The 11,447-nt window shown below is 34.6% G+C and overlaps 1 protein-coding gene across 1 annotated transcript in view; it reads left to right on the forward strand.

Moving 5' to 3' along the window:
- Nucleotides 1-11,447, forward strand: part of CSPP1 (centrosome and spindle pole associated protein 1) — a 154,710-nt gene that overhangs the window by 53,641 nt on the left and 89,622 nt on the right. Inside the window, exons 9-10 of the mRNA XM_006150462.3 lie at nucleotides 6,159-6,257; nucleotides 8,181-8,248. Coding sequence (XP_006150524.1) covers nucleotides 6,159-6,257; nucleotides 8,181-8,248 — 167 coding nt within the window. The remainder of the gene's footprint in view (nucleotides 1-6,158; nucleotides 6,258-8,180; nucleotides 8,249-11,447) is intronic.

The raw sequence follows: 11,447 nt of genomic DNA on the forward strand, positions 1-11,447 counted from the left end.
GGCAGGAGTTTTAAGCCACTGGGTCTGGGATGCGAACCGCGGCTGACTACATGGGAGTCAGCGACATAGCCATTACGCTAACTGCTGGTCCCTAAAATTTTGAGATACCATAATGTATTGCCCAAAAAAATTTCCCCCACTTTAAAGATGGGAAAGCTAAAGCTTTTCTCAGGAAATTATGTTACTTTCCTAAACTTCCATTATGAATCACTGCCAGTTTACCAATTTCTGTAAAATTATGTAACATTTTAGGAGCTCTCTAAAGAAGAGTGTCTTATGATACTTGAACATTTATAGACTCTTTTTAAAATAAATACGTCTATCCTAGCTTTTACTGTTCATTAACTTAAACTGTAGAACTTAATATATTATTACCTTAAGTTTTACTTTAAGCAATGTTAATGAGTAAAAGAAGTTTTTAGTACTTTCTGTAAAATTATGTAACATTTTAGGAGCTCTCTAAAGAAGAGTGTCTTATGATACTTGAACATTTATAGACTCTTTTTAAAATAAATACGTCTATCCTAGCTTTTACTGTTCATTAACTTAAACTGTAGAACTTAATATATTATTACCTTAAGTTTTACTTTAAGCAATGTTAATGAGTAAAAGAAGTTTTTAGTACTAAAAATGCTGTTTTTTTTTTTGTTTCTATGTGATTAATATTACCTAATTCTAAAGTTAATCTACTTAAATTTTCATATTTTCTAATTTATACTTAATAAGTCATTATGTAAAATTCTGAAATAACATTCCTTTTGAAATTAGAATCATTATTAACCACTAGGTTTAGGGCTTACATCCTCCTTTTTTTCTCCCTCCAAAATTAAAAATTGCTATAGGGCAGTGGACTTGAGAGAGAGAGAGTGAGAAAGCACTTCTTGGGGGAATGACCGTTTCTGCAATCCCTTCTCATCAAGCTTTTCTTGAGACCTTGGAACATACATACACATGTCCCTGGAGTGTTTTTCAAGCCTCCAGATTCTGGAATTGAGCTGGGCTGTTGACCATGTGAGATCTAGTTGCCTTAAGCCTCATGCCCTTAGCTGTCTCAGTGCTTATATTCTTATAAAAAGTATACATGCTTAATATGTAGACATAAATGAAGAGTGACAACTTATTAGAACATACATCATTTAGTCTGGTGTTAGTTTTTTTCTTTAGTAGTTACTTTGGATCGAAGGACCCTTTTAATACAGTCATGTATCACTTAAGGACAGGGATATGTTCAGAGAAATGCTTTTTAAGGGGGTTTCTTTGTTGTGCAAACAGCATAGAATGTACTAATCCAGACCTAGGTGTTATAGACTACTGTACACCTAGACTTTAGGCTATTTCCCATGTGGTGCTTATTGGGGCTACCATATCATATGTGGTCCTTCATTGACTGAAACATATTTACGTGGCACATGGCTAATTATTTTCCCTACTTTAAAGATGGGGGTTGACAATAGAAAACAGAGTTATTAAAGTAAATATAAAAATTGGGAGAGAACTGAAAAAAATGAATGAACAAATGGTGACCCACAGTTAACATCTCAGAGATTTTCTTTGACTTCTATAGTGAGAGTACTATTAATAGTAGAATTTATTCACAAGAAAGAAATTCTTGTTTTGAAAGGAAAGTGATCCATCTAACATTGTCATGAATTAGATAATTTTTTTAAGTAAGGAGAAATTGAACTCTTCCTTCTTGTGAGCTGTGTCAATTTAGGACCAGAAGATGGTAAATATTTTTCTTACAGTATGTTGTTACTGATAGCATAAACATTATAAATTATTTCTGAAATAATTTGATTCTGAGATTTATTAAGGAAAAGTTACTCATTTTCACTTAGGAGTTTTTCATTCATGTTCAAATCAGTGAGTTGAAAATAACCTGTGATTTTAAACAATTTGCTTTTCTTCCTTTGGTTAACTTAATTTTTAAGGTAAACTTGACCTATAGTCTGTGCTTTGTTTACTTGGCCATTAAAACATTTACCAAATCAACTAGAGTTGATGACTTTAAAATATACAGGGAGATTTATAGCAAGAACTATTCCAGTGAAATGTGCTATAATGTGGGGAAATGTAAATGTTTTCACAGTTTCTATCAATGTGAAATAAAATTAATTAATTGACTTAAAAATATACAGGGGGAAGAAAAGTTTTTACATTTAAGACCTTTTTCCCCTTTTCTTTGATAGTGGGGTAGTAAAAACATTTTGAAATTATTTTAACTCCTCAATTATTATCTAATTTGCCTGTCGAAGGTGGCAAATTCTGTTTTATGAGGTGTGTCCTTTTCTGTCACAACCCAGTGTGTTGAGGTGTGGTAAGTGAACCTATGTATTTAAATCCATAGAATATGTAGATAAGTTCCTTCTAAGTCATGTGGCTGTGGCTAGTCTTATTCTCATTCTGGCTTGAAAGTTACAGCTAAAGGAAAGGACTTCCCAGGGACAAATTGGACTTAAACTGAATCCCTAGACTTTGATTAGAATCTGGTGGTTCTTAAACAGTATGCATTTTATTTCTGGATATTATTATCTATCAGTTACATCTTAAAGTTGAAAAGATTTAAGAGAGTGCCATGGTAGAACCACTACTGTCACTGGAAGGTTCCTTTCTTCTGAGAGGACTTCATTTGCATGAGTAAATGTTTCTAGATTAAATTTTAAAGCTACCACCAAAAGTTGTTAAAGTGAACTAATAGGAATAGTTAAAGAGAGATGAAATGCTGCATTTATTAGAAATATGAAAGGAAGTTTAGCAAGTGATGGAAATTCCATAAAATTGCAAGGGTATTTTTATGTAGAATAAGATAGTTACTTTTCTAAACTGTGGGTTGCCTTCACAGCTTAGGTTCCCTTCCAATTTTGACCTTTTTTTTTTTTGGTGTTGAATTATAACTCTAAAAAATATTTGTAGAATCTCTATTTGTAAACAGCAATTCTGCCTTTATTTAACAAAAAGTAAACAAAATTGTGTCAGTTTGTAAAATTGAATTTTTTTAACGATTTTTTTTTTTTTTTTAGGTTTTGTCATAGGGCTCATGTGCTCTCTGCAGAAAGAGACAGAGAGAAGGTGAGAAATCACTTCCAGGGGAACAGCTCTGCTGCAATCCCTTCTCCATTCTCCTCTTGGGATTTTGGGCAGACATACACAGGTTTCTGGCGTGATTTTTCAAGCTTCCAGGTATGGGCCTGAAACCATGGTTGGTCATGTGGGAGTTCAGTGTCTTAACCACCATTTTACCTGCTGGCTCCAGATTTTATTGTCTTTACAGTGAAATACATATCTCTCTGTTCTTTTTTAGCCTCTGAATTCCTTCAGTCCTGATTTTATTTATTAGAATTACCAGTGACAGAGAGAGGATGGTTACAATCTTACTAATGATTTTTTTTTTTCTTCAGTTATAGATAACACCTTTAGAACATCTTTTATGTGGTCCATTTACTGGGAAAACTTGGTGGTTTTACTGTAGATTTTGGCAGAGACCTTGGTCTTATATATAAGTAGGTTCTTTAATTTCTTAGAATAAACTTTGAAAATAACCTCTTGTGCTTATGGTGCTAACTTAAAGTTATCTGTATGTACTGAAGAATCTATAGGTCATTTTTAGTATAGTAGATACAGGTGTACAAAAGATAAGCTATAATTGTAAATCCACACATTGTCTTCAGGCAGCTAAAAATACAGGAAGCTACAAGCCCCAGATAAATTTTAGAACAAATTTTTGTGTATCTATGTAACCTTTCATTCTGGAATCCCATGATTTTAAAAATGTAATTTGTAATTCCAATTTGTAATTTTCAATTTTTCTGTGTTTAAACACATGTACAGACACCTCTTTACCACATCAGTGAATTTACTTTTATGTGTTGTGTCATCCCTAAGGTCATCCTCAGATACGGTGATTAACTAGAACTCACAGTACTTTGTGTATAGTATACTCATGGCTATGATTAATTACTGCAAAAGGACACAAAGCAAAATCAGCAGTGAAAAATGCACAGGGGACAGACTTGAAAGGAAATGGCTCAAGGTTGCAAGTATCTTTTCCCACTGGAGTTGTGTAGGAGATGCTTAATTCCTCTAGCATCAGATTATGACACCATCGGGAAATGTGTCTACCGGGAAGCTCGTTAGAGAGTGAGGGCCTGACATTTTTATTGGAGGCTGGTCATACCTGTTTTCTAGCATGTTCCAGAATTCCAGATCCCTGAAAAAAAGCAGGTGTTCAGCATTGTTTAGGTAACTACCTAGGTGCCAGCCAAAGGGCAACTATGCAAAAATGCCTTTCTAAAGATATGCATACTGCCCTGCTCTTTTAACCCTTCCGCATGCATGTATTTATATAGGTCCAGTTGACTGGCATTGTTACTTACAAAATTGAATTTGAATTCATATTCATCAGTTCTTTTTTTAAAAAATTAATTTTATTTATTATTATTATTATTATTTTAATTTGATCAGAGAGAGAGAGAGAGAGAGGAAAAGTGAGAAAGCAAGCTGCCAGATCTGGGACTTGAATTGCAGTTGACCATATGGGAATCCAGTGCCTTAATTACCATGCCACCTACGGCCTCTTACCAATTCTTTAAATGGTAGACCTAAGGAATGACACTAAACTGATTTGTCAGTTTAAAAGAGAAATTTGAGCACCTAGGCTTTAGATGAGATAAAACTAGCCATCTTTTGAAAAATTGAAATAAATTTGTAATTCTTTTTTGAAAGGGCCAGAGTATGATTCTATTTTAGATTTGGATAAGTAATGGAAGCCATTCATGTGCCATGCCAGGTCATAATATTAAGATTAACTACTCCTCAGATGATATTTAAAATGACTTGTGTGATGGAAACAAAGAGAATTTTATGTGCTGGTTCTGTGCAAAAGTCTATTTTCTTCTAAAAATTATTTTCTTAATCTGAAAATGAAATGTGTCTAAAATGTTGAATAACACTTTAATAGCCATGTTTCTTTCTAATAGTTCTCTTGAGAAAGGTGCTATAGTCTAACTCAGTAGTCATAAATAGAAAATATCTCTTTTGAAACGGTTATTTTCATGGATGATGAAAAAATGTTGGTGTAAAAAATCATATTATTTCTGGTGTGAGAAATTAAGCTAAAAATCAGTGTTTGCCAAATGGAAACAAAAAATTAATTGAAAAACACTTTTCATTGTTTTCTAAAATTGTTTTTAAAGTAGAAAATAAGAAACATTCTAATCTTTCTTTCTGTTGTTTTATGACTTTGTGAGTAAAGTGAACTAATCGTTTTTTGCCCATGTTTTGGCCTGTGTGTTTATATTTTCCATGTAAGTCTTGGTAACATTTATTCTTTCCTGTGATTTGCAGTGTTTGGCTTACTACATTTGTTGTAATTTATGGTCATACTGCTCCTGTATTTTTAAGTTAAAAAGGCTTATATATACATTGAAAAAAATTCCCAGAATCTATGCTTTTCATTGAAAAAAATGATCTCATTTTGAACATAATCTTCATGAGTCCAGCGGCTGTCCAGTTCAGTACTTGGTGCACAGTAGGTGCTCAATTATTCACTGACTAAGTGAATGATAAAAAAGTCTTAGTATATTTGTAATTTTGAAATTAAAGTCGTTTAGAAGTTGTATTGAAACAATTTATAATAACCATTTTATCTTTAAAAGCTAAGCTTTCTTTCTTTCTTTCTTTCTTTCTTTTTTTTTTTTTTTAATGTTTATAAGTCAGAAGATGTGTGTGCTCACCAGAAACAGAGAAGGGGGAGGGAGGGAGAATAGACAGCAGAAGGATAATAGAGTATGGTCATGCCAGAGCCTTCTCCATCCTGTTGGGATTTGGGGCATGTGTGCACGTGCCCAACTTGTATCTCAAGCATCTAGACCAGTACTTGAATCATGTCTAGTCTCCTTAACTGTTAGGTCACAGGGGCAGCCCAATAACTTTCTTTTTTAAAAAAGGACTATTACATCTAAACTCTTAGCATCTCTTACCAGCAGATCATATTTGAAACAAATCTCATTTGAGTTAATTTGAAAATGTGTTTACAGTGAAACTTCATTATAACACTTTGTTCCCTTTAATGTTTCCAACATCAAATATAAAAACACCAAAGAGATATAAGAATGTCCACGGTATGTGGAACATGCTCTGTAAGATCATGTATTTTTAAGGATACATGGGAACAGACGAGGGACTGTGCCTCCTAACGAGTATGATGATGATGTCACAGAACAATCAAATACACGAATTTCATCTGCTGGAGATAAAAGGTATAGTACATAATATAAATTCTACCCTTGAAATAACACCATGCCTATAGGAACCTACTGAAAAATTAGAAAGGAATAGAATATGAATAGCCTTCCTATTAGCAAGAAAGGAATAAAAGCAGAAAACGGGAAAGGAAGTCGTGTTGAATGAAAATTTATTGTATTTTACAGCATTCTTTTAAAGAATAAACTTTTGTTTATAAAATATGCCAAGGTGTTCTGAATAAGTTTCTGTCATTATAAAGTATATAAATTTGTTTTAAATAATGAAAGGAGAAATAAGTTTATAATTAAATGGACTTAAAATCAATTTAAAATATCTTAATGTCATAGTGATTCAGTTTGATTGGAACTAAACTAAAAATGTTCCTATAATGTGAATTTTTCTTCCAAAGTTTTTTCAATTTCAGCTTACTGAGTAGATAACTTTTATGCTTACTTTGTAAAATCAGTGCTCATATATATTTCTGTTACATTGAAAAGAAAGGAAATTATAGATATTTTATGTTTATAATCTCTATAATTTTTGTCATTTTTGGTGGCTTGCTTATATGAAGGAATGACTCTCAACCTGTGGTGTAGAGGGAAGATAATATCGTCATATGTCAAGATAGGTTTCTAATTTCTTTGAAGAAAAGTAATATATAAACAGTGCTTGGAATAAGAAAATTTGCTTTTGGGACCAGCAGATGGTGTAATGGCTATGTTGCTGGACTCCCATGTAACTGACCCTGGTTCGCGTTTTGGACTGGTGACTTAAACCCACACTGGGCACGTGTGTGTGCGTCCCCAAGATCCTGAGAGAAGAATGGAGGAGAATGAATTGTGGCATGGCCATTCCTTCTGGGGGGTAATTGGGGGGTAATTTCTTGCATTCTGTCTCTCTTGTCTTTCTGGCAAACTCATGCGCTCTATAGCAAAAACCTCTCAAAAAAAAAAAAATTGCTGTTAGGTTCTAGTCATTAAGTTTTCTTTGAAGGAGTTTTTGTTTTTCCTAACTCTTATTACCCAAGGAAAGATTTTTTCTTTTTCTTTTCTTTTTTTTTTTTTTTTTTTTTTGCATGTGTACGAAGGTTGCAGGCAGAGGAAAGTAAAAAGGGAGAGAGTGAGAAATCACTCCTCAACAGAGCCTGGTCATACTGCAGTCCTCTTTTCTGTAATATTCTGTCTTGTCAGGAACCTGGGCACATACGCGAGTAACTGGCATGTAAGCCACTGGGGCCAACCCCAAGGAAAAATATTTTAGGGATCAGTATTTTCCAAGTACGTTGCATAGATCATACATTATAATCTTTTTTAGGATTTATTTATATGAATTTATATTTATTTTTCTTATTGTGACAACTATTTTTATTAAAAAAGATTTTATTGTAGAGCCTATAAAGCCAGTGAAGCTGCCTGAAGAAAATATTTATATATGTGTGTGTGTGCATGTGTATTATTGTCAGAGAGTGTCTGTGTTTGCCAGAGAAAGAGGAGAGACAGCAAGAGAGCAGAGTGCACACCCTCTCCTGCCCGCCACCCCACCCCACCCCCACACACAATGGAACCTGGTTATGTTGCAGTCCCTTTTCCTCCATTTCTCCTCCTTGTCAGAATTTTGGGCACACACACACATGAGCCAGGTGTCTTTCTCAAGCTTCTAGGGCTGGGATTTAAACTAGTCAGTAATGAGGGATTTAGCTCTCGTAATCACTAATTTACGGGGCTGGCCCCAAAAAGGTTATATTTTTATAGAGCTTGAATACTTCCAGGTTCCACATATGAAGAGAAAATGTTGGGATTTTATCTTCAATTTTAAAAATATCTAACTATAGTGTTCACAGTACTATGAAAGATTAATAACTCAGATCTACATTTTACTCTAAATTTTTTTATGCAAATTATCTGGATTTTAATTTCTTTTTTTTTGTTTTGTTTTAGTGCTCAAGACAATGAACCATCAAAGTCTGCTAATCGGGACATCTGTAGAAAAAAAAAAATGCTCTTTGGTTTGTACAAAACTCTCAATTAGACTTTTACAGACTCATATATGAGGTCTTTAGTGAGAACTTGGAATTATAATTAAAATTGCTACTAATAAAATTGAGTGCTTACTTTATGATAAGCACAGTACTGAGTATTTAACATGTATTATTATCGTTCTATGTACAATGTTAAACCTAAATAATTTTGTTAGTGATGTGCTTTCTATAGATGATAAATGAAGTAGTAGTTCAAGTAATAAGTTTTAATTTCACATTTTTATTAGCACTTCCTTATGGTGTAGCTCTTTCTTGTGTTTTGTTTTATATATGTTATGTTTTTCCTTTTAATTTTCTTCAACTACCACACAACTGCCTTGTCTTTTAGTTCAGTTTCTCTGAATCTTTTTTCGTTTGTTCTTTCTGTGTAGTTTCTGAGAAGGTACTTTGTTCAAATCATGATGATGACTCACATATTCTGTTTATTTATGTCAAAAGTCAAAGTCATTGCTGAATATAAGCTTTTGATTTGCTGTTTTACACTTGTCACAATTTAACTTTAGAAACGTGTCTTTTTTTTTTTTTCCTGTTTATAGGATCTTTGTGTGATAACTGTTAGTAAAACATTAACTCAACTTTGTTTTTTAGTGAAGTGTATTAGGAAATTGAATGAAAGTTTAGGTTTATTCAACCTAAAATTAGTAATTTAAATTTTGACTTAGAGACATATAATCACCTTTTAGTCTCAGAATTTTGTTTCTTTGAAATGGCTTTAACACCTAGAATTTCCATCTAGTATAATGTGTGTAAGCGAGACTCAACTAGTTAAACGTATCTGTAGGTCAAAATAAAGATGATATTTTTTGATATGTATTTTTCTATATGTGCTAAAAATATGAGAATGATTTTTCTAAGCTGAGAACCCGCTCATAATTTTATAAATAAATTACTTTATCCTGCCATTTTAAAGATAAATGTTGTGAGTTTATCACTGTAATCCGGGAATTCCGAATGACTATTTGTTGAGATAATAAACTCTAATGTTTGGAACAGATCATTAAAGTAATTTAATTCAGTGATTTTTCTCATGGTTGCATCGTTTTGCCCCCTGATATATATTTTAATACAATATATTTATACCAATCTCTGTTATATAATATTTTCTGTCTCTAGAGGCAGCATATTCTATCTTTAGTTGGCTTTGGTTGTTATGATATTCTTATTTCAATTGAAATGAAATTTACCTTTCAATCATTTTCCCCAAGGATTTCATTTGGGGCCTATTGATTTCTTAATTAAAAAAAAAAAGATAATTGACTGTTTAGAGTGAAATACCAATGCACTGTAGGGTTTATAATAGAATCATATTTTCTGAATGTTTTTAATTTTTTAATATTTGGGAAATTTTCTTCCTTATTGTTATTAACTGTTCAAATCTCTTAAGGCCCAAGAACATCTTTGTTTAATTTGTTATTTCAAGTATGTTAAAATTTTTAAAATAAAAATTGGGAGCACATGCACTCACTGGAGATAGACAGAGAGGAAAAGTGAGAACTCATCCTCCAGATGGGATGGACACACCACAGTCCCGTCTCCATTCTCCTTCTGGGGTCTTGGGCACACACACACATGCACCTGGACATGAGCTTTAGCCACTGCATCCAGGGCTCGAACCATGGTCATCCATGTGGGTGTTCAGCAATGTAACTGCTGTGCCATCTGCTGGCCCCAGTAAAAATTGTTTTTAAAGTTTATCTATTTATTCTGTTATAGAGAGACAGGGAGAAAGGGAGATAGAGAAAGGCAGAGACAGAGGCACTACAACAGGGTCTTTACATAGTGATCTACCCATAGTCTTAGCCAGACCAGATTATAGCACATGTGTGTGTGTACTTGGTATGTTCAGGAAAGTCCCAGGATATGAACCCAGGACCATTTCCTTCTGGGTCCAGTTGTGTTACAATTATACTGCTGCCTGACCCCTAATAAAGTGTTTTTTTTTTTTTTTTTAACAATTCAGAGTGTAGTTTGTTTTGGAGAATATTTAATGTGTAATCAAAAGAACATCTGTGGTGTGGTTGTTGAGTATAGTGATTTATAAATGCCAATTAAGTCAAGTTGATTGGCAATGCCTACAAATCTTGTGTATCCTTAATGCTTTCTAAAATTCATTTATTCATTTATTTTGCCAGAAGGCACATGCATTTGCCAGAGAGAGAGACAGACACACAGAGAAACAGAGACAGAGGGAGAGGGAGAAAGCATGCCCAGTGGGGCATTGTCATACCCTTTTCTTCCATTTCTCCATGCTGTCATGATTTGGAGTTTACACGCACATTCAACTGGCATGTTTTTAAGCCACTTGGGCTGGGATTTGAACTGTGTAGTCAGTCACTTGGGATCTGGCTCCCTCAACCACCAAGTCTTATTTTTAATGATTTTATATCTTTCTATCAATTTGTTAGAAGTATTGAATTTCCTGACAAAATTGTTCTTACTGTGGGTCCTAGGGGTCTAGAGCGATTTTCTTAATGTTCTTGCACCTTTCAAGCAAGACCTGCTTGTCCGTGACAGGTAGGATGTCTCTCTTTCCACAGAACTCCCTCAACAAAGGGTTGCTGTCGCTTGTTACTTGGTACAGGGCTGGTCTTAAGCGTCTGAGTTTCAGGCATGGGTTTCTTTCCATGATCTTGCCCCACCCGAGAGTGACAGCCAACCCTCCTTTCTCTGTCTGTGGACCGTTTTGCATTAGAATTCCCTGCCGGGACCAGCAGTTAGCGCAATGGCTATGTTGCTAGACTCCCACATAGTAGACCGCGGTTCACGTCCCGGACCCGGTAGCTTAAAACTCACGCCGGGTGTGTGTGCGTGCATGCCCAAGATCCCAAGAGGAGAATGGAGGAGAAGGGATTGCGGTGTGGCCACCCCCCCGCCCCCCGGGGGGGTGATTTCTCGCTTTCTGTCTCTCTGTCTGTCTCTGTCTGTCTGGTGAGCGCACACGCCCTATAGCAAAAACCCCCAAAAAAAAAAAAAAAAAAAAAAAGATTTCCCTGCCTTTCCCTTAATAGTAACTAACCATTGCTTTGTATCAATGCAGAATGCTGGATCCAAGCTGGCTTTCTGCTCCCTCAGCAGTGGATTATGGATTTTGTTTGTATGAGAGAAGAGTCTGTGTTTTATGCCTAAGTGCCATTGATGGTGTCCCGCGTTCACCCCCACCCCCCCC

Source organism: Tupaia chinensis, unplaced genomic scaffold, assembly GCF_000334495.1.
Source record: "Tupaia chinensis unplaced genomic scaffold, TupChi_1.0 Scaffold000288_2, whole genome shotgun sequence".
NCBI classification, from domain to species: domain Eukaryota; kingdom Metazoa; phylum Chordata; class Mammalia; order Scandentia; family Tupaiidae; genus Tupaia; species Tupaia belangeri.